Source organism: Rhodnius prolixus, unplaced genomic scaffold (assembly GCF_049639745.1).
Source record: "Rhodnius prolixus isolate KJV_2025 unplaced genomic scaffold, Rpr scaffold_6, whole genome shotgun sequence".
Lineage (NCBI taxonomy): Eukaryota > Metazoa > Arthropoda > Insecta > Hemiptera > Reduviidae > Rhodnius > Rhodnius prolixus.
In genome coordinates, this window is record NW_027411634.1 from 9,622,509 (window position 1) to 9,646,446 (window position 23,938).

Here is a 23,938-nt window from a genome sequence, read left to right on the forward strand (position 1 = left end):
TTAGATTCCTTAGGAAGATGGCCTAGTATGTCCCAGTCAGCCTATAACACGCGACCCAGGGTTTTTTAGTGACTTTTTCAAGTTGGAGAGAACCAATCCAGTCCTGGTTGTCTGATTTAGTTTAAGATTCTGGAAAGAAACCTATGGGAAAATGCATGAAGATAAGATTTTTTGTTCCGAACTCTCAGCCATTTACAATTCAGGCATAATGAAAGATTTTTTTTCCCCTAAGAAATGTCTCAGATCTTAGAGGGTACCATAAAGAGAATTCCACTGCCTGGCAACCAACCGTCTCATTTTTTATGCTTTTAACCCTGAACATACGAGGTTAATAAGTGCTAATTCTCATCAGAGACAGAACTCACTGCGAGTTGTAGCGCTAAATAGATAATTAGATATACAATAGACAACTTTAATTATAACATATAGGCCAAATAAATTACATCATTTGTATAATATAACATCAAGACTCTTGGTACAGACTAAGTTGGTTATGCTTAATTTTAGCAGGTTCTTGATTCGTACAGGTGCTGCTTTAACCACCTATTCAATTGTGGTTTTACCCAGTAATCAACCTGTGTTGCTTGTGGAGACTCTAATGGAAATTTACAGGCCACTTTGTAGAGGATTGTTACACTTATGGCACAACCAGATTCCTTGTCTTTGCAGAGATAAAACTTTCGCTTCCTTAGTTTATCGCTACTGGTTAACTATACTGACTCTTTCAAAGCTCCAGGATACTGCACCTCTATCTCTCCCGTTCACCAGCCACATGTTCCACTTGTATAAGTATTAAAATATTCTCCAGCGCTCCCTGATTAGATGTATATCCACCTGAAGCTTTGGTGCCTCTTCGGGAGCAAATCCCAACGCATTCATTGAAGAAGACACACATCAGTTGATTACCATCTTATAACCAACAAAACAGAACTTAAGAAAATTCTTCAGCGTCAATATCATTGCCTTTAAAAATGACAATAAATTTCTTTAAGAATAAAGAGAAAACTTTGTAACCCCTGACTAACTATTAAAAAAGACTATTGTGCCCAAAACACTCCTATGAGAATTTATCGAACTTATGCAGGTGTGGCTTACCTGGGCCATCGTAATCATGCATATAATACGCCTAATGAGTGCTGCGTGTCGGTCGGGCTGACGGTCGTAACCTTATCCAGGTAGCGACATTAAACCTCCCTGTAATCCAATAGTAGACCAATTTATTTTTTGATGGGTACTAACCCCGAAGAGAGATTCTTCTAATAAGGTTAAATTTATTTTTATTTCCTTTCCAGCTGCCTACTTCTTTTTTATTATGATAATAAATTTAAGAAAGATGAGATTATAGAGCACGAAATGGAAACGCAAAAACAAAAAACGGAATGTCACAAATAATACTACAACAGTTTGTTGTTTAGTTGTTGTGGATTATAGAATCCAATATTTGGAGACTAGGCTCCTCAACTGCAATTTATTAAGAACCTAATTCTTCGTTACAGAACCTACATAAGACCTGCGAAGCTAATATGTATTCTTGTACTGGGTTCGATTCCCGGTCTTAGCTTAGGCCTTGGATTTTATTTAATGGTTAATAAAAGAAATTTACAGTAAAGTATGTTTGCTAGTCGCCTCCGTCCACGACACCTAATTGGTAGTTGGACGTTAAGCCCCGCCTGAAAAAATAGGCGATTACTTTACTTTCGTTACAGAACCTACATAAGATTCGCTGAATCTTGCTTTGACATAAAACATTCTAGAGAAATATCCATATTGCGGCCACTTAAGCCCCAAAAAGTAGTTTTTACAGTTGCCATTCTCCCTCACTGCGTTTGTAAGAAACCGTAAGTTCAAGACGAAAAAGTGCATTAAATTTAATGTTAATATTTCCTATAGCTGCCATCAGAGAATGTGTTAATGTGGTTTCAAACAAAATCAGTTGACGGAAGTACAATTTTATTATATCAATTTTTATTTTCTTTAAATTTTCTAGAAAATAGTTCTTACGGTTTTGATTGAAACTTTTTGATTAAGAGCACTTCTAGAATAAAGAGGTGAACAAATTCTCTTTAAAGTACCAATATTGTGTAACGTAATACCTAAGCCTTTTTACCACGCGACTCAAAATACAACTACAAAATACGAGTAAGTCCAACTAATTAATCAAATGTTCATTACTAATAAGCATAGTAAACATCTATCAATAAGTTTAACACTATCACAAGTACTTGTTTTATTTTATTTGTATTATTTTGTAAGAGGAATAAGTGATTAATATGGATTTTAATAAACCCTAAGGGTTGCAAAAAAGAAGAGCGGCTATAAAACCTAAATCTGGTTTATAGAAATAAATTTTAATAAGAAAACGACATAAAGAATTTAATTAACAAACTCTATTAACGTTATTCACACCAAAGTGAACCTTTTTATGCAATAAATTGAATAATCGTTTCAAAAATATAATAATACACAGTTAATTCATAATTTTTAATTTGATAAAACATATATAATTATTATTTAAGTTAAAAATGTAATATAGTAAAAGAAAATAAAGGCTAAAGACCATAAAACGCAAAAAAATTACTTAACTTGTTGAAATACCGACAGGAAAAAGTGTTAAAAATGCAGTTAGTATCAGTAGAACATGATAGTGTAGGAGCTCGTAGCAAAATTAATGTGTGAACAGCATGCGAGGATTGGTGTAAACGTCAGCCAATCAAAATTCAAAGTAGCTAATCGTCTCCATTTTGCCCTTCTCAAGTACGACCAATGCAAATAAGTATCTAGTTGGTCTTGCCATTATCGTTTCTGATTGGCTGATACTTTTTACAAGTTAGCCACACCTCTTTACCATGTTTCTACACTAAGCTCCTACCACATTATGTCCCCCTGTTACAAATGCTATATTTTTCGTGACTTTAAAAAAGGGATTTTTGCAATTTTACTTTATTTTCATAATTTTTTAGCTTTCTATTATTAATTTATGCTCTCTAATGATATTTCTACTTTTAATATGGTCTAATAAATATTGAAGTAGCGTTTTATTTAAAAAAAAATACTTCTTTTTTATAATATTCACTAAAAATAAGCGTATTAATTATATTTTTATTATTTTGTGAGCGAAATCAGTGAGTTCATGTTTTATTTTATTTTTTACGTTTTTGATATTGTCTAGCTGAAAATAAACTAGTTTTTACTGAATTAGTCTATCATATGATACTTTAAATAGAATATTTACTTTTCTTTACATTTCCATACTCACCACAAATCTTATTAAAAGAACTACTTGAAATCTTTCTTTTACGAAAGATTTCTCTTATTCCTGACAAATAACTGAAGCATGTTATTCTTATTTCTCGGCTAAATTGTGCAGGGAGTCTCTTTACAGCGACGAATTCTAACATAACGTTATGTTTATGATTAAGATCCTGGAATGTCCGATATTAGGAGGAATCAGATAGTTGGTTATTTAGTATAAAACTAAAATTTCTGCCCTTAAAATAACTTACCCTAGTAAAATGTCAGCGCTACTCTACAATAATTAATTCAAATAAATGTAGTAACAGATTTGTCCATCTTGTTTAAGAATCATGCTTAATATTACATTCGTCAGGTAATAACAAAATTAACACTTGGCACAATTTATTGCACTTTTTATTATTGAAATGAGGTTGATTCTTTTGGCACATCAGTGGTTGTCGTTTCTTGATCTCTGATCTCCTTCACAGTTGCCTTCTTTTGCTTCTTTAGACGTCTTTTTATAATTCTAGTTTTATTCAATTTTAAAGAATCCACTATACTTTTGGCCTTCTTCTCTCTTTTATTCTTCGCCAAAGTATAATACGGTGTTACGTTGTTTTCATCAATGCAATCTGTTTTTATCAATATGCCAATTGCTTCACCATATCTCAAAATAGACTTTACTTGTTGTTTATTGCTGTGCAGTCGAAATGAGCGCATGCGGGTTGCTATTTCATTTAAATTTAAACCATGGCCATCTCTGTCATAGAAACTTAAAATACTCTTAATGTTTATTAATGGTTGTAAAAATGTCATCTCTTTTATTTCACTTAAAAATTTGTTTTACTTGAACAATTTTTTGAATATATTTTTAATTATAATTGCAGAAATCACATGCTATTTTAACGAAACATATGTCAAGCTTAATTTTTTAGTAACTAATTCATGTTACCAGCAGCCCGCATACGCCCAAATTTTGTTCAGTTTAAACTATTATAATTAAACATCCTCTCTTCATGAAATTATTTATTTATTTAAAAAATAATTAATAAATATACTACTATTATTTAAAAATTTGCTTGTGTCTACAATTAAATTAGAATTATTTAAACAAATAATTTAAGAAGCGTTAACTTCTGAAATTAAGGAGACTGGCGCTTTAACGAGTGTAATGCTGGCCTCCAGACAGTGTTCTCTCGTTACAAAAAAGACTGTCCATCACTGGATAATGAGCTGTAAGAAGCTCCTAGAAAGAGAAAATCTAATGGTCATCAGCTGGATCTCTGCGTTGGAATCCAGTAAATGCTAAACCATTGAGCTATTGAGCCTATTAGAATGGTACTAAATAAAATAAAACGACACTTGTAATTATTCATGTTGTAATATATTCGATAAAATTGGGTTTGATACCGCATTATAATCGGCTGAAGATTGTTACATTAGGTGTCGTCTCTGTTTTAAGCAACAATAAAATGCAATGTATCTTAAGTCTGTATATATCATTTTAGTCATCTTTTAGTTAGGGTTGTGCGATCCATTGCAAAAGAATAAAAAATTAGGCATTACAAGGCAAACCAATTAAATCGAAAATAATTTTGTTTTGCTTTTTTTTTATTACTTCAAAAAAGCATTACCAGAAAAGTTGAAAGAAGATGTTATTCGATCCTAGCAATCAAATAGGACGAATCATTTTATTAATTGTATTATTTACTTTTTAAAATATATTATCTAAAATGGTTCTAATTATATTCTTTAAACAAATTATATATTAATGTGAGAAATCATTATTGGCCAGTTCGATTTTAGACTGCAAGAGCTTTAATTATATGTAGTTCATTGTACTTCCTAATTCTTTAGTTAGTTGTAAGTCGAGTCCGTTCAATATTTGTCTATAGGTGTACTCAAAAACCACCAAAGCTCATTGTATACATGCAGATTTACACTTTGCCATGGGAACTGCTTCTTAAAGTAGTTAGTTCTGTTTTAGGGTAGTTGGTTTGAAATGGCACCATAGACTTCCATCAATGTGGAAATTCTCAGCTTATTTCATACGATAATTACCTTAATTTGAACATTTTTTTCCCCCTGAAAATTGAATTATACGAATTATTACAGGGAAATTTCAATCTGAGAAATAAGTTTAAGTTTACGTTTCATTAGAAGTCAGACTGCAATTCACTCAAGTAAAACCATGAGCCCTATTATAATTTATTTATTGAAGCTAACTCTGTATTCATTTATCAGATATTGTGATAATGATTTATTTTTAAAGAAACATCGTTTACGTTTCGAACTTCAAAGCTTCTTTTTCGAGTGCTTTCCACAAGATCGCCACACCAGTGCTGCCATACATAAGGCAGATATCAATTCTAGTTCTTAAAAATTAGATCAAACAAGATTTTAGAATAAGGGAGTAAATAATATTTTTAAACAAGTAAAATTATTCCGATAGACGTTACGAAAATGTTCTCTGTCTGTCAGTAATATGGACAGAACTGGAAGTAATCATTACTTTAACAGACGTTATTTTAAAAATAAATAAATAAATAAAAAACAATTCGTTGTAAAGTGACGTACTGTTATAAAATTGAATTAGATGGTGGCACCATTGTTAAGATTTCTTTCGTGTCTGGTATTTAAGGGTGCCTAGTATTTCGTTTCGTTTTGTTTCAATATTTGAATTTATAGTAACGATAAGAACACGCAAAGTTATTCCTTTCAGAACTCACACTTAAGCTGTCAACCGAACCCCCGTTGGTTAGTCATATTTAAAACTGGATCTAACTCCTCTCACCTTAGGACTAAAGATCAATCCTTACTTTGTTTTTATTTTAATTTAAGGCACGTCAACAATTGAGGTCAGCGATTTCATCAATGGAGGCATTTCAAGTATTTGAGATAAGTATGTTTTCTTTCATCAGCGGTGGATGTTCGTTTAAACCATTCTTTGTTCTTTGTTCGATTGTCATTTCCTCTTTTCGCCTCTCACAGAAGAATACTGCTGACTAAATAGTGGTACACCGTTTTTTCTTCATAATTCTTGCACTCAGAACTAATCATCCTTGCCTAACTTGTGAACATGACTGCCATCCAGGTCCTGCCCAGTTTGCATAACAACCAAAACTCTCAGTTGCATCCTATTTAGGGACAGAACGAGCATCTCAAATGCATATCATAGAGACTAGACATTATAGCCTAGAAGTAACATTGAATATCTTGCTAATGCTTCTTCAAACCATTTAACTTAAAATCACCCTTGTTTCAAAATTGTTTTGGGAATGGCAGTCGCATGTTCGGGACCACAGAACTGTAACGATGATACATCCTAGCCATCTTGTCCACATTCCTAACATGTCCAGGTTACCTAGAAAAGCTTTAAATTGTTCCCATGAGCAAGGGTTTTTTTCTACCACCAAATGTTTGCAATTTCGGGCTTGAATCAAAAAATGTATTCCAGCTAAGAAAGCGGATAAGCCACATTTTACCCACCTTTGCAGTAGAGAGCCTAAAGTGTGGATTTAAATGGATTTAAATTCCTTGGAAACTCCATTAAAATATGGTAGCGCAACTAAACATTCAGTACAATTGCCGAATTTAAAAAACAACAACTAAACAAAAAAAAAAAAACTTGAAAATACTTTTTAACCCAATTTTTGTTTTTGTTTTCAGAACTCACTCTAGAGTTCTAATTAAATCTGAAAAATAAGATTCTTTAAAAATGTATAGATCTCGAATTATAAGAACAGATATCTTAAGCTACATGTTTGCAAGAAATATGGCCAGATGATTGATCAGAACATATGGTTTTTGGGTAATGTTTTATTGCTTCTTGTTACATACATTTTGAACATTTTTTTTTTCCTAAATTTATTGTCTTTTTAAATGGACCATAATTTTACTGATTCATTTTTTAAAATTGTTTATGCAATATTTTCCGGCAGTGATCGACTTGGTGGCATTACCGAGAACGATCTAGCGAAATTATTGAGAAATGAAGGATTCGCTATAGACCGAAGGCAATTACGTGGTTGCCTAGACGATGGTAAGACACTTGGTTTATTCATTAAAAAAACAAATAACTGTTATAGATTAACTAAAGCATTGTATGATTCATTATCGAATAATCTGGAAAAAGCTAGAAGAAATTTAAGAGCCATTAGCCGTCATCGAGCAAGAAGGTCAATTCGTCGTAAAAAAACTCCATCACGCAAAAGGAATAGAGGAAGAAGTGCAGTTAGAAAGAAGAAATTATGTGAAGGATGTAAGAAAAACAAAGCTTGTAATTGCCCACCAACTTGTACACTATGTCCAAGAGCTTCGGCCAGAAGAAAATCCAGCGAAATAATGAAAAAGAAAGAAGAAGTGAAAAAATTAACAAGTGAAGAGCCGGAACCAGCGGCGGCAAATGAGGAATACCGGAATTCAAAATCGCCTTCGGCCAACCAGCCACAGCCTGCACCTACCAATGGCTTTGAAAACAAAGGAACTGATACGAACACTCAACCAGGATTATAGTTTAGAGATAATGCGTCAATTGCCTAATTATTCGAATCTTTCCATACTGCTTGTACAGAGTGATCACTTCTTAAAAGAATATTTTGATTTTATTTATAAAATGAGCCACTATTTAAGTTCTGTTTTATGTAGCTAATTATTGAATAAAAAAAATAATGTGTTCACATCATCGTACCAATTAAAGTTACATCTATTTTACAATAGTGTAAGCAATAAGATATGTTCATGGGTACCTGACCGTTGAAAAATGGAGTACAATTGAAGACAAATAAATAAAATCGTTTGAAAACCTGAAGAAAAATGGCAAAACACGGCTTTTATGCTTTAGAAATATTGTCTAGTTTCTAATATTAAAAATAAGACTTGAACAACTTTTCTGGTTGGAAAAAAAAGAATCAATTCAGCAAATTATTTAACATGAGCATATATTTACATGTTTTATAAAAAAAAATATCAATATACCTGTTATTTATGTACATCACTCTTCAATAACATTTTTAAAAACTGTATGAAAATTGCCTTCAAGGCCTTATTGTTCAATAATTAATGTATAATATATACTATATAATTATCAGAAGTATTCCACTATAAAAACAATTATCCAATAATAACAACTGAATTGTCCATTGCAATCCATAATATTGCAATTATCTCATATTTTTTATGTAGAGTTCAAAAAGTTTAAACTCTTCTTTTAAAGTTAACTCATCTACATAGTTGAATTTTGATTTTAATTTATGAACTTCTAAGAAACATTTCTTCTTTACAAAAGCCTGCGGAAATAAAAACAAATTAGATAACATTTTAAGTAGAATAATCGACAATAATGTTTACCTCATCACAAGTTTCATACGCTACAGAATTTTCTATTCATAAGGCAAAACAAAAATTACTCGAAATAATTACATAGATCACATTTAAATGTTCGATGTAAAAGAAGCTGGAATTTGGCAAAGACCAATCTTATTGTAACTTTAAGATCTATTGTGTTTTTCTAGATGTTTTTGAGCTTGGTCTCTTGTGTTCGTAGTATGCGGAGAAATGAGGGAAGATGATTCAGGATTTGCCACGATATTATGCTGGGATGTCTTGAATAGAGTTTCTGAAGCAGAGGCAAGCGCACGCAAGGGACTGTCAAAGCTCTAGCAAGCAGAATAACTAGCAAAGGCATTGTTTTATTTCAATAAGAAGTAAAAGATGAACTTTGAAAGACTTTTAACATAAATGAACTCCATTGTTACTTTGGTGAAGCAATATTCTTCCGAAGGTGTTCCGAAAAGACAAGCAGTTAAAATCGTCCGCAGTGAAAGTGGATAGGACTCTTTCCAACGGCATTCTATTAAAAAGTTGCCAACATTCAACAATTGCTCGCGAAAAATTTGCAGGACATACCATTTAAATTTAGGTGGTTGCTTAGGTTAACTTTACAAAACTGCACCTCGCCTTTGTGGTAAATTTCATTAAAAAAAAACATTTTTTATTTTATTTTAAAGAGGAGACTTCAAAAAGGATGCACCTAAACCAGAACTAGCTACATTATCGCACTAATTTAGTGAATTAATTAAAAATAATTTAATCTACTAATTTAGTAGACTAAAATTTAAAATAGAAGATCCCCAAACATACGAGGAAATTTTGCTTATCTTAAAGTAATCTTCATAAAAATACCAACTTTTCAATTGTCAACTTTTAATGAGTACATTCATATTCTTTATTAATTAGAGCTCTGAAATAGATTCATACTTACTACGTAAGAAAATATCTTATCTTTTGACATATCCAGATGGCAAGCTTTGTACTTTTTTAAATCTATAGAAATCATTGGCTTTAGGTCTCCATAGCACAAATCATAAGTAAATAAGCTGAAACAATAAATTTGGATTATATAATGCACCCAATTATTTTAAGAAAAAATATATACATTAATATTTTTTTTACTTTTTGTCCATTACGATTTGTAAATGAAAATAAATAATATTAAGTAAATGAATATGCGTAAAGGCGTTACTGGTACGTGTGAGCAGTATTCTATAGATTAGGGGTAACTTTGTGACCCGGAAATCCATTTTTACTAAATTTAGCAAATTGTTCAACCTGGTCTCAGAGAGAGCCATATTCTGAGCACTCAAGAGTATTTTCGACCAAACACTTCCCTTCAGGAAAGTTCAGACACCAAGGTGGTAGCTATCATACAATAGGTCGATAGGTTGGATTGTGAGGAATGATAAAAGAGACTGAACAAAATGACTAGAAAAGCCATCTAGAATTTCGGATACTTTACCGTAGGAATTGCTATATGTGGTGCAGATGTTACAAGCATTGTGTAGAATAAGATTTGTTGCAAAAAAGGAAGTATTTTCAATTGGAATATCTGTGTAATCAATAGGTTTTAGGTTTACCTGTAAACACAAATAGGTTTGAGTAGGTGTTCTGTTTAGAAAAGCAAAAACTACAGAGAACAGACTGACTTCATGTTTAAGATCAATTTGAACAAATATCCTTTCTAGCAAGACTGAAATCAGTTTCAGATGACCTTAAAGGAAAAACAAATTAATAAATGTTTTCAATGAATACTTCAAATTCTGGTTTAGGATTCCGCAAGAAAATTATTAAGTGAAATGGATTCCTCAACACTAAAAAAAAATTGAGAACCATCGAGGTATATATTGGAGGCTCATATATCTATAGAGGAGGTTGGACTCTCAGTCAAACATTTTAAAATCGTTACTAGCTTCCAAGAATAATATTGAAAACTTAATAAGCATACTTAGATTCTTTATCCAACGCCATAAATAATGCCGGCTTTACTGGGGACCATTTGATCTTTGACAACGACTCATTCCGTTCCTGATGGCATGCGTACACTCTTAAAGGGGTCCTCTTCTTAATGCTGAACATTTTTATTGTTCCATCATCGTATCCAGCCTGCAATAGCTTTTTAGATTAACTTTCGTAGAGATATACATTCAAGCAATTTATTAAAATTTAGAAAAAATTAAATTAAATTAAAAGATGCCCATAATTCCGCTACTTTATTACAAAATTGAAAGCGTAAAAGTAAGCCATCCACACTGTATAACAATATGTAGCAATAATTAGAATAGCAAAGTTGCTGCTAATCAAAAAGTGAAGAGAATAAATAATATTATTATTTGCCTTTTTTTATGTAATGAAGTACATATAATTTTAAAATGCCATCCGATAGATGTTAACTCACAGTACCTAAGTTGTTAGTATAGTTTGAAGTATGTAATGTCTTAACATAAAGTTATGTATCACCGGACAGTGTACTGTAAGAAGAAAGAGAGGTATGTTAACTTACATAACAAAATATCGTCAAACAATTATTATTATCATTTACGATTTGGATCATCCGGTTTCCATCTTCAATTAAACATGGTGTTAGTCCTATTTTTACAAAGAAGTATATAACTTAGTCAAGTTATTTTAATTTATTAATCATCTAAGTTCGAAAACCGTAGTTCACAATTTTTTGACAGAAGTCTTAAGCTGCGCATAACGAGGTTAAATGCCAGCTTTACATTGAGAATTAATCTAAAAAATCGTTTTAAGAAGATTATGAAAATATTTGCTTTTTTAGGAAGAACGTCTTTTAGAAGGTTATTTGAAAGTAGGATGCTCCTAATAATAACATTTTGGGCAGTCTGTTTCTTTACAATAATCTACATTATATTTACCATAAATCAATATTTTGTTATACGATGTGAAATTGCGTCATTGATTCTTTTATTTATATTACTCAAAGAGGCGTTTACTTACTAAAAATAATTGTCCATCATGTGGACAAATTTCTATACAAGTGACAGCTGTCCGTTCCTCTATGTTTTGAAACATGAACATCAATAAGATTAGCATACATTTTAATTTAACCAAGGGCCCAATAAAATAGAATTCTTCTACTTACGAGGTGTACTCGCGTATATCGTTTCAGGATCTCCAGCATCCCCTGAAGTTTTGATGTGTACAATTTTGCCCAGATTAGAGCCAAGCAGAACGCACGGAGATTCAACAGGACTTCTCACCATGCAGATAAATTGTACAGCCCAACATTTATCATTGGTTCTAAAAGCAAACAACTAATTAAAAATCAAAGAGCTGTAAAAAATAAATAATAGTATCACTGCTGCCAGCGTCCATGCTTGAACTTTTATAGAGATTAATGAGAAAGGAAACAGGCGAAATAAAGAAGAAGAAACATTTTTACTGATAAGGAAATAATTGATAAAAAGATTTTTAATTTACTAGAAATATTTGACCACTGTAGCAGTAGGTGGTTGTTAAACACAACTTTTCTAAGTATATTCATAGTAGCCACTCTGATTAACCAGTCTACCACTTCCTAGTACTATCCTTAGTCGTGATCTTAGACAGAATATAGAATGAGCGTTCTATTTTACTTTGGTGCATGACTAGACTAGCAAAACCTAATTTCATCGTCGAAAAGAAAGGTTCATCTTCATTAAAACTTGGGAGTGCAAGGTCTAATTTAAAAATAGTAACAAGAAACACAGCAATGAAAAAATTAAAAGCAGTTTATATAAGAAACAAAAAACTAAAGTTCGGCTGGCTTTCTAGATGAAATAAAAGGAAGATAATAAACTGGAGATAAAGCAGTTATAGAGCAAAAAAAAAAATAACTAAGATCGTCTTATAATAAAAGCTAAAAGAATCCTAACTTCTGACTCGTGCTTAAAGGGTTGCATTCTTAAGTTTCAATATATTGAATATTTCAAAATTAAGTTCCAATCTTTTTAGCTTTAACTTAATTAAAGTACCGCATTATTGAAGAATTTTCTTTGTTATACCAAAATATATATTTTTACATATATTTCTACAACAACAAATAAGAACATTTCAATATACTTACATATGTAAATAGCTAATGGGATCAAGTAAGGCAGTGAATTGTAGTTTCACTTTTCCCCAATAAGCGACACCTAACTCAGCTAATGCCTGTTTTTCAGACAAAATTGGTTGCTCATATAATTGTATAACTATCCATACAATAATTTTTCCGTCTTCACTTAAAGAAATCAACTGTAAATTTTATATAAAATCAATAGAAAAGTAATAAGCATTATTTACTTATTTGAAAATGCTTTTTGATAAAACATTACTTTTCCAGGCATTAGGGTAGCTCTTTTTCCTTTTATAGCAGTCTTGCCAGAACCTATGGACGTTAGAGCAATAACAGTACTCAAGTGTATTTCTTCTTTTATATCATCTGAAATAAATAAATTGTTTGATTATTAAATAATGCACAAAATAATTTACATTCATTTTGGTTGAAATACCAACTGTTTTTATTGACATTTTTAGCTATTTGTATGTATCTAGCGGACAAAGAATTACAGATAACTAGTCATCCGAAAAAGGTCTTCCTCAAGAGTCTGGAAAATAATTGTTTTTGATCGACTATAGATAACGACATAGTTGCTCCTCCAAACCGCAGATCCAGCAAAAAATAAAACACTAAGAAACGGTACTGGCAAAGTGTACTACAATATTTTTAATCCCTGCGGTTGGTATTAACATCTGAAGTAAGGCTAAAAACCATATCTTTGCATAAGAAGTCAGCAACAATATAATGATTTGCTCTGGTAAATTCAACAACGGAAAAAGGTAGCCTTTATTCTTGCTAACGAGAGCAGTCGAGGAAAAGATAAGAACAGCAAACAAAGGAAATATTACGCTTATAAGGTACTTCGAAAAAATCAATTTATTAAACAACGTTTAAAACACTTAATGTTATTTTTAAAATGAACAATATTTGAAAGGAATATTTACTTACATGTACAATAAGAAGGCGATCTTAAGGTAGGCATATCTACTATCATATTCTGTTTATGAATATCTATTGATTCGCTGAGATCCCAAACACAAATAGTCCTGGAAAAAAAAGGACATTTATTTTCGCAAGTCTATCAAGAACGTTCGCAGTCAATTCATTATATAAACTAAAATGTGATAGCACAATTAATGCTTACCCATCTGTAAGTCCAGCATATATAAGATCTAGAAATGTATCATCAAAACATGCTGCAGATATCTGACAAGGTGCCACCAACATCTTCAGCGGCTGAGAAGGTTCTAACACGTTCCATACACAAATAGTACTTCTTGCATAGTATTGATCTATGAAGGTATTACCACTCTGAATGAAAATAAAAGTAGGTAAAGTTTTTTTTATATGGAAGAATTTAATTTATGATTTTAATATCATAAAATGGAAAGAAACAAATGTAGTTAATCAAGCGAAAAATAGTAAATTACTAAACTGATCACTAAGAAGAGGGTGCTAGAGCCGTTAAAACATATTCTGAGTCCATTAGAATATGGATAACATTCAAATTCAGAAGATCGGCAAAGATCTGTGGGCGAATACAATTTTGGAAAACAACTATCTACCGACCACAATGGAAAACCGAACTAAATTAGTAATATACGAAATAGAAGCATTACAATAACTAACATCTTTAGCTGTACGATGCACTGTAAGTATGGTATTTGGATTGTGTGGTGAGAAAACAACATCTGATATTGTTCTATCTTTTAAGAAGTTGATGTTTTCCACAGATATTTGGACAAAACCATCGCTAAATTTGTACTTTTTCTTGTTAGTTTCTTGTAAAGTTAAGTTCGATATTTGCTCTTCTTCTTCTAATAATATCAACATTATCTGAAATAAATCATACTTATTCAAGCTTAAGTTTTAGTTTGGTTGAATTATTAGTAAACCATTCTTTTCAACACATTAATTTCATATAATTATAACTTACTTGTCCAGCATATTGCATAAAGTTACTCAAATTATTTGCATTATATTTCCTAGATGACGTATATTTGGTTTTATTTTTGTGTGTATCGCTACCAACGCCAGCACGGTCCTAGATCAGAATTAAAGTATTTTAATTACTAAAATTAATAGCTGAAATAATAATGAAAACTCATTTGCAGTGTTACCTCTAAATATGTATCTAAATCACTGCCATTGTTTTCCCAACGATGGAATTCTATCGGATGCTGAGTCCATTTATTTTCTGATATGATTTCTTCAGTTTGTACTTCTTCATGTAAAATATCTTCATTCGTTTGAGTACTGGCCTAAGTGAAATTTAATGTATATATACTTTTCTGTACAATAAAGTGGTATATTAAAAATATTATTGATAAAAAAAGTGTTAAAGTAATCAATTTACCTGAACTGAATTTAACTTCCCATAACATTTGATAAAGACTGAATACGGAATTGGTGTCATTTCAAACAGGGTATGCTGAACTACATGCAAAGTAACCATGCCCAACAACTGACTAGCCCTTAGTTTTGCTTTAACTCGGTTCTAAATAATAAATAAAATATTATAATCAAAATTAATTCATCAAAGAAAATTTCTGTGTGGCTAGAGTCCCTTAGGATGACTGAAAGTAAAACCAATTAGAAGGATGGTTTCAAAAATACCTCTAAAGAATTAGGCACTGAATTGGGTACTAATTATAAATTAGGAAAACTAATTTACCAAATAGCTAATAGAAGTTTACTCTGAGGAATTCAAATCATTACATTTACATTTAACAAAAAATATCTAATGCTTGGAATGCTTTATTTAAATGTACCTTTTTAATCTCACTTCTATTGTAGGCCTCTTTGAAGTTCATAATTTTTAGTTTAGAAGAGTCATCATTCAGACTTTCTGGTCCTGCCTTGTTCGCATTACTGAAAAAAAAAACAGCAACTGTTTACTAAATTGTGAATTGCAGATGGGAAATCTACAGTTTTCACTTACTTAATAGTATTCTCATGAGTTAGAACAATTCTGAAGACTATGTTTGTTTATCAGAAGAAAACTTAAAGAAATAGCCATATTACAGGCTCCATAAAATTGGACACTCTACTTCGGACACCAGAACAATAATGCGGTAAAACACAGCCCCATTAAATAATTATGGGAATAATGTGACAGATGGAAGGACATAACGCAATCAGCTGGTCTCCAATCCAATTTAAGGAATCTTTTTCTTCAACTAGATTTTTAGTATTGGGTCATTTTGAAAAGGCTTTTCATATTTCTATGTTGGAATAATCTATTGTAACTATATACTCTAAGAATGAACTTTGCCATTCAAATTAGCAAAAACTATATGTACTTAGCTGAATGTGGGTGACCTGCGAATTTCTAAGGCACAATTTTAAAATAAAATGAATAACAAAACCTAATTATTTTGTAATTAAAATATCTGTATTTTTTTTTTTTTAATAAAACATAGATCCTCTGATTTCTGTAATCATTTAACATAAGGTCATTATAAAATATTTCACTCAAAATAGCTTTTATAATAAGTTTTGTATAAACCATTTTATGTAGAGAACCATTTCAAAACGGGAACACGAAACTTAATGTCTAAAACAAACTTTTGAATACACTAAAAAATTAAAATAAATTCGGAATCTTGTTTTTTTCTTTTAAAGAGATTTACATTTCCTTTAATAAATCTATTTCGCGATAAATAAATATTGAGAAAAGTAAACGTTCGAGCTTTTATAAATATTATATAGAGGCAAATCAATATTAGAACGAATATCAATTATAAATAAAGTTACCAGAAATATTCTTGTAAAGAGAATTAGTTTATACGATTTTACTATTACTTGATCAAATATTAAAAGAAATGAACAAGGAAATTTATTTAAAATTATTTATTGTTTTTTATTACACTTTTTATATTTGAAAAGATTTTAAAATTACACCTTACTAAAAATATTCTCGGTTATTAACACAATTTGGAGGACCACCTTAAAAAAAATAAAATAAATAAATAAAAATGCAAATCAGATAATTTAATAAAATAGATTCTTTACAAATGGTGGAGATAATACGAGGGTCGTTTGAAAAGTCCGTGCAGAGTCAGAGAGATAGGTCAGAGAGATAGCACCACTGGCGCGTATCGAGGTTATGTTTAGTTAGTAGCATCTCTTGGAAGAACACACACCAAGTTTCAGCCAGATCGGTCTATTTCTTTGTGTTTGGCATTCGTTTGAATCGAGGAAGTCGAGTGATTTTCAAAAAATGGACGAAAAAGAATTTCGTGTGTTGATTAAACACTACTTTATGAAAGGCAAAACGCCTCAGGAGACTAAAGAGAAGCTTGATAAACATTATGGTGACTCTGCACCTTCGATTAGAACAGTTTATAAGTGGTTTCAAAATTTTCGGAGTGGCCGTATAGGCACAAGTGACGCTGAACTTTCTGGACGTCCTGTTGAGGTTACTACTCCAGATATCATTGATAAAATCCATGATATGGTGATGGATGACAGAAGAGTGAAGGTGCGTAAGATTGCTAGTGCTGTGGGCATCTCGAATGAACGGGTACATAATATTTTGCATCAACATTTGGACATGACAAAGCTATCCGCAAGATGGGTGCCGCGATTGCTCACGCTTGACCAAAAACGAAATCGTGTGAAGTGTTGCAAGGACGGTTTGCAGCTGTTCCAGAAGAATCCGCAGGACTTTAAGCGTCGTTTCGTCACTGTGGATGAAACATGGATACATCACTACATTCCTGAGACCAAAGAACAATCTAAACAATGGGTTACCAAGGGGGAATCTGCGCCGAAAAAGGCGAAGACCGTTCCTTCGGCCGGAAAGATTATGGCGACTCTCTTTTGGGATTCGCAAGGAATAATCCTCATCGACTATCTGGAAAAGGGTAAAACTATTACAGGTGCATATTATTCATCGTTATTGGACCGTTTGAAAACCGAGCTGCAAGAAAAACGCCCACGATTGGCCCACAAAAAAGTCCTTTTCCATCACGACAACGCACCAGCTCACACCTCAGCAGTTGTGGTCGCAAAATTAATGGAAATAGGGTTCCAACTCGTTTCACATCCCCCCTATTCTCCAGACTTGGTTCCCTCGGACTACTATTTGTTCCCTAATATGAAGAAATGGCTGGCGGGAAAAAGATTTTATTCAAACGAGGAGGTGATTGCAGAAACGAATGGCTATTTTTCAGACTTGGACAAATCCTATTATTCGGAAGGGATCAACAAACTAGAGCAGCGTTGGACGAAGTGTATAAGCCTAAAAGGAGACTATGTTGAAAAATAAAAAAGGTTTACCCCAAAAAATTAAGTAGTTTTTATTTTTGCATGGACTTTTCAAACGACCCTCGTATAAGCTAAATTCATTTAGTTAGGTATCATTTTTACATGCTACTTGGGTGTCGGACTAAGATATTCTCATCTAGAGTTTTGGAAGGTTGGTAACAGTAGATAATTGACAGAGCGAATATCTTTCCAAACCTTTCTGCAGACATTAGAGGAAAGGTAGTAGTTAGCAACCTCTGTGTATTGCACCAGAACAGGTCGAAACTGCAGAGCGTTCTAATCTTAAAAGAATCGACACCATTCAATCAAAAATACCTTTAATCCAGGAACGGCTTTAACCACATCATTCACACTGACTTTCCATTTATCAAAGATTTCACATCATAGAATCTACGTTCGTCTATCCTTCCAGTAATATTCCCATCTGGATAATCGTCAAAGATTATTCTTACTAATATTATTCGGGTTGAAGTGAAATTGAATCAGCGAATTCCAAGATAGCAATGAATAACTACCGTTCACATTTTAACAAGTTACTGATTACTTTACTATTATAGTAAATTAACTTGTTGCATAGTAGTAGTTGCAACAAAATCAAAAGTAATTAGATAAAATCAATTTTTCGCACAGATCTATTAGTGTATCGTTGTAGAAAAGGTTATTTACCTGAACTTAGCCACGGATTGGTACTATTTGAACTGCGTAATAATACACTTTGTTTATTAAATATCTTTAAATTTTACCTTTCTTGATAGATTGTATTTTCTCTTGAAATCGCTTCCCTAATTTCGTCCAATTGCCTTTGTTTTACAGCTTCCGATAATACCATTCTTGTGGTAAGATCATAATTTCCAGAATCAAGTTTGCGTTCCTCTTCTACAGTAATTTTTGTACCACATCTTCTTGAAGACGACGCATTACCATTTTCAATAGTTGATTCAGAGCTAGCATTTTCAGAAAATGTACCAGATTCTTCATTAGATGTAACACTTAAACCTGATTCAGTGTCTTCTTCAAAATCTGATTCATATTCCTTGAATAGATCAAGAAAAAAAAAAGAACAATTTAGTTTGAACTGTTTCAAACAAAGTTTCTAAAATAAGAAAATATTTTTGAAACAAAGATATATGATCATAGTTTGTCTTGGGTGGAATGAGATTTCCATCACCTTACTTCATACTCTGAGCTAGGTTAGAATGTGTAATGATCATACACAACAATACCTGAACGTGGATCTAAATCAGAAACCAGTCAGAATTAACATAAATACACAGTCTATGAAGGGTATGCCAAACATATTAGGAAATGTTGAGCGAAATGTAGGGTTTGCACTGCCAATATCAAAGATATTGGAAGATGTTTTGACAAACCATTTGAACTAACAATTTTACTTTATTGTAAGATTATTGCAGCCAAAAATTACTGTTGGCCATTTTCAACAGGGAAAGTAAAAATATCATAGTTATGTGGAAGGGCAAAAGAAGAGAGAGTTTTTTTACACATCAAACATTTCAGGGAGGTTTCTGACAAATTTATTGACTCTTGCCATATTAAGGGCTCAAGCTGATTCTTTATTTACAAAATGAGAAGTTAAGAAACTCTGAATGATTTGTTTTCTGTTTACTTCTGACTTTAAAAAATTAAATTTAAACAAAACGGGACTCTTACCTCAAAATCATCTTCATAATCATAATTATCATTATCGCACAATTGTTCATTTGACTCTAAAGACTGATCATCATTTTGCTTTAAACTTTCCCCTTGTTTTGAAAATGATGAATATTTCACATCAGTATTTTTATCTGGCTCGGCATTGCATTCTTTATTTTCTAAAAATACAACAGAAGAATGTGTAAGGTTTTTTAAAAGTTTTATTTTTTACTTTCCGCCGATATTTCATGCAAAGTGTAAGCTTTTGGAATAAAGATGAGGAGCAAATGGAGAGAAAAAAAGAAAAAATTAAAACTACTCTTTCCTTAAACATGTGTATATTTTTGATTTAATAATCGAATTAATTGATGCTTAAATTTATACAATGTTAGATTTAAAAAAGAATAAACAATTTTTATAGGCTTCTATACTAACATAAACTTCAATACAATAATTGTAAAGAATAGTTCACTTTTTCCTTTAAAGAATAGTTTATTTAAATTCTTAAAATTCCAAAATAAATTAATTTATCTTTTATGATTGTACCTGATTTTTGATTATACAAGAAATTTGATCTGTTGCTCCGAATAGTGCGGTAAAATCTTAATTAACGTACAAAATATCCAAACACTGTTCTCCTTCAACGAAATACACCTAAAGGAATTCAAGGTTCTACTTCCTAGGACAAGCGAAAAATGTAGAGATGTGTCACGAAAACTTACACCACAAAAGATCGTTATAAAGATGGATACTTATTATCTTTTCTAGATAAATCCATAAGACATGAACTTCTAGATCATAAGATGTGTACTTACTAAAAAAAGCTGGACCTGATGTTCAAATGGTATTACCAATTTTTATTACAGGAAAAATCGATGTGTATTTTTTCTAGAAGTGTAAAGGTATAATTAATAACGAACTAGTTCCCGATGGACTTGAACTTGAAAGACAATCGCAACTTCTATTGCCGACAACTATGAATGTCTTTAAAATGTACTGATGTCAATCAGGTTAGGTAAAAGTTTATTCCAGCGAAGGTAAACTCAGCCTTACATGTTAAGCCCATCAAATTACTGAAAAAAAAGTAATTGATCCATTGAAGTTCTTTTACTCTTCATCCGCCAGACCAAACTTAGCTCAGAAATATCGAATCTTTAAACTAAATTGCACTATTATCAGGCTCATAAAAGATTACCAATAGTCAGAGTCATCAAGTGAGTTGTTTGACGGAAACTTAGTTGAAGTTCTTTCTACCAACTTTATTAATCAAGCTCTGTTGGTGGATGAAGGTATGAAACCAGTCAGATATACAAAAGCATGCGTGCTATGACAGATAGAATCAGCGATATTATCTAGCATTGCGGATCTACCGACATTTTCATCATAAAAATTGATTGAATTTTTTTGTTTTTGTTTTACATTAAATTTTATACCTTTGTTGATTTAAAAATCTTCACCTGGTGCAGAAGTCTTGTAGAGTAAGCTTTTAAAACATAGGAAAGCGTGTGGTAAAAATTTCCCACCGCCGCTAATTCTTAACTTTGTCAAAGGGTTCACAACGATCTGTGAACTTCAACCATTCACATATTTCTCGAAGTTCAATGAAACCCAAATGAAGAGTTCGAGAATCGAACAATGAAATCTCCGACGAAAGGAGTATGGCATTAGTCCTCTAATGAATCATTGTTCGAACGTTATAAAGAGACACTGGAAAATTTGCGTAGTATCTGTACTTTGGGCTGGGGTCTGCAAAACATAATGCCCAATATAACTAGACAACTAACATTCTTTATAACCTACTCTCTGGAAAGATACTCGAAATTTTTATGATCCTTCCCATCTAGAAGGTTTTTTTATGGTTATGAAAAAGAACATCGGAAGAAAAACGAAAGAGCTCTCCATGGAATGCCCAAAATATGCCACTGTTATGCATCATCGAATATTAATCAACTATGGCTATCAAGTTTTTCATCTTTTTTTTTTTAAAGCGCAGCATTTTCTTGAAGAGAGAACAGTTTAGATTTCATAAGTGCAAGCTCAAACCTTAAAATATCAAATTATTTAAACAATATTTCACTACATAATGTTCCTGGCATTGTAATGCCTTACATTCAACACTAAATAAATATAAAATAAAGTACTTTTTGTTTAAGTAATAAATTATTTTTATTTATAATTTTTTGGTTGCAAATGTGACAACGCGTAACATGCTAAAAGTGAATTTTATGAGGTTTACCTGTAGACACAGAGTTCTCAGTTGAAACTGATGGTTCAGAACTTTGAATAAAATTTGGTAAGTCAGTTTTTTGTCGTTTTAATTCTAAAGTTGTATTGGAACGAATATCTGCAGAAGGTTTTGTGCTTGTGTCATTCTCCATTTCTTGCTTTCTCATTGATAATGTACGAGAATTATTGATTGGTATTAAACCATTTTGTGTTTTTGTCTTGACTGAATTGTAAGTTTTCACTAAGGGTTCAGTTCTTTCAGAAACTGATGTTTCTGCTTCAAAATCAGATTCATAATTCTGTAATAGAATTGATTTATAAAAAATTTAATTATTATTTTATACCAATAAAATTTTAGAACTTAATGTCTTTAGTAAACTGTAATGAAATTAACCTCCTCAACATTATCTGCATTTCTTTCTTTAGATACTTTGTTATCATCTTGCACTTCCTTAGAAGTTTCTTTCACCCATGTTCCTTGTCTTGATATTTCAGGTAACTGAGTATTATCTTTTTCTCTTGGCGAATCCTTGGTTGTTTTAGGTTGACTTGCCTTTACCTTTTGTATCGGACCTCTATTTTTATCTATCAACAATAAAAACAATAGGAAACTTGAGAATAACATAAAAAATCATTAAATCTGTGAGAGTATTTACCTACCAGCATTGTTTGGTTTAACACGTTGCGATGAAGTAGTTGGTACTTTATTAGTTTTCTTCGTTTCAGGATTCTTTCTAACTTGTAATCTATTTTTGGGAATCTGTTTAACATCGACACCCTTCTTGGATTCAAATTTTGTTGCAGGAGGCTTGGATGTCGTCGCTTTTGTATTCGTTATCTTACGCTGTTCAACTTGTGAAGATGTAACATTTTTGGCAGGATTTTGTACAGCATTCTTATTTGCAATGGAATTAGTTTTCGATTGGACATCTTTTCTAACAGGAACTTTATTGGATAACGTTTGAACTTCACGTTTATTCGGGGGTTTGCTTTCTGTTGTCTTTTTATTGGCCATTGCTTTTTTCTTCTCCAAATCATTTTGTGCAGCTAAAAGTTTTCTTACTTGTCCCTCACCAGAAATAATTTTAATGTTTCCATTCTTTTCAACATTGTTTGCAGGCTTTTTGTTTTTTAAATCTTCCTTATTGTTAAGGGTAGATTTTGTTTGATTCACTTGTCTGACATTGGTTTTTCTAACATTTCCTGATTTATCGTTCCCTACCTAAAAATGTATTATTATTTTAAATACTGTTACAATCACTTGAGGCAAATAAATAATTATAATCACTTACCGCAATGAAACCATTAACTTCAGTAGCACCGCTACTACGTTTTGCCATATCAACTTTCTCACATAATTAAAAAATTCTTATATGCTCAAAAATAGAATTAACTTTAATCTCTTATCTAAGTTATGATTACTTTAATCACACAGAGCACACCAAAAAATTGTTTTTATTGATACTTATTAAGAGAAAATGCACTTTATTTACAAGAAAAAAGAACTCTCCACCACTTAACTGTGAACTTTTTATTGTTGTACTAAATGGTTGTCATGGAAACAATAGTGGGTCAAGCGCTTTATTTTACATTTGTGGGGGGGTTCCGATCATCCCAGGAAATATAAAAGTTATTTCGATCAATAATTGTTTCTATATTAAACAAATTATAATGGAGCTTTCCGATAGGGAAGCAAATTGCGTAACATTACCTACTCTCTTCTATTAATTATCAAATAATAAACTGAATTTTATATTCTGCTGCGAACACCTTTAAAGATTATGTTACTTTATTTTTCAACAAAATATTGTTTGTTTAATCCCCATTATGGCTATTCATTAATGAACTAGAATTGTGTGGCTTATCTAGTATTAACAAATAAAATGTTGACATTGCGAACCTTTCAAGTAGGTTGCACAATTACTTAAGAGTCATATTTGTTTCACAAATAATTTTCAGGATCTATAAAATGAAGTAGGTAGGATACATTTAAAATTCTGAATTCTTCATAAACCCTAAACGTATGTGTGAATGAATTTAAAATTTTGGCCACGGTACGTTCCAGGCCTAAAACAACCATTCTTTCCTTCCATTACGGTCGTGGAAGTCTTAGGACGATACGGCCTTTCTAGAAATGGATTGAAAGCGAATTCTAAAAATGGAAACAGCGGATAGTTT

At 31.7% G+C, this 23,938-nt stretch overlaps 1 protein-coding gene and 1 long non-coding RNA gene across 5 annotated transcripts; both read right to left on the reverse strand.

Moving 5' to 3' along the window:
- Window positions 1–120: 120 nt before the first annotated feature.
- Window positions 121–4,138, reverse strand: LOC141460520 (uncharacterized). 2 transcript variants are annotated; one of them, XR_012462106.1, is made up of 4 exons: window positions 3,504–4,138; window positions 3,257–3,422; window positions 1,096–1,194; window positions 156–963 (listed from the first exon to the last, which is right to left on the reverse strand). It is a non-coding gene; the product is annotated as an uncharacterized lncRNA (long non-coding RNA). The 2 variants fall into 2 exon arrangements; XR_012462105.1 differs by having other exon boundaries at window positions 121–963; window positions 3,257–4,138.
- Window positions 4,139–7,694: 3,556 nt separating this feature from the next.
- On the reverse strand, window positions 7,695–23,553 carry LOC141460410 (uncharacterized). 3 transcript variants are annotated; one of them, XM_074140379.1, is made up of 20 exons: window positions 23,053–23,553; window positions 22,421–22,982; window positions 22,155–22,345; window positions 21,771–22,059; window positions 19,553–19,713; window positions 18,628–18,917; window positions 15,385–15,484; window positions 14,970–15,110; window positions 14,734–14,874; window positions 14,550–14,657; window positions 14,243–14,449; window positions 13,758–13,924; window positions 13,562–13,659; window positions 12,888–12,994; window positions 12,638–12,807; window positions 11,675–11,832; window positions 11,530–11,588; window positions 10,517–10,674; window positions 9,497–9,611; window positions 7,695–8,522 (listed from the first exon to the last, which is right to left on the reverse strand). In XM_074140379.1, the coding sequence occupies exons 1-20, from the start codon at window positions 23,098–23,100 to the stop codon at window positions 8,397–8,399; spliced, it is 3,396 nt and encodes a 1,131-aa protein (XP_073996480.1). In that variant the 5' UTR covers window positions 23,101–23,553; the 3' UTR covers window positions 7,695–8,396. The 3 variants fall into 3 exon arrangements, 2 of the variants coding, with proteins under 2 accessions (XP_073996480.1, XP_073996481.1); XR_012461987.1 differs by lacking the exons at window positions 7,695–8,522; window positions 9,497–9,611 and adding an exon at window positions 10,906–11,039 and having other exon boundaries at window positions 10,547–10,674; window positions 23,053–23,548; XM_074140380.1 differs by lacking the exons at window positions 7,695–8,522; window positions 9,497–9,611; window positions 11,530–11,588 and having other exon boundaries at window positions 10,523–10,674; window positions 23,053–23,546.
- Window positions 23,554–23,938: the final 385 nt, after the last annotated feature.

Coding starts and splice junctions, on each gene's coding strand:
- LOC141460410 (XM_074140379.1), bottom strand. CDS start 23,100: ATGGCAAAACGTAGTAGCGGTGCTACTGAAGTTAATGGTTTCATTGCG. Junction 13,660..13,757: donor TATGCTGGACTTACAGATGG/GTAAGCATTAAT, acceptor TTTTTTTTCCAG/GACTATTTGTGTTTGGGATC. Junction 9,612..10,516: donor GCGTTGGATAAAGAATCTAA/GTATGCTTATTA, acceptor TTATTGTTTCAG/CTTATTTACTTATGATTTGT.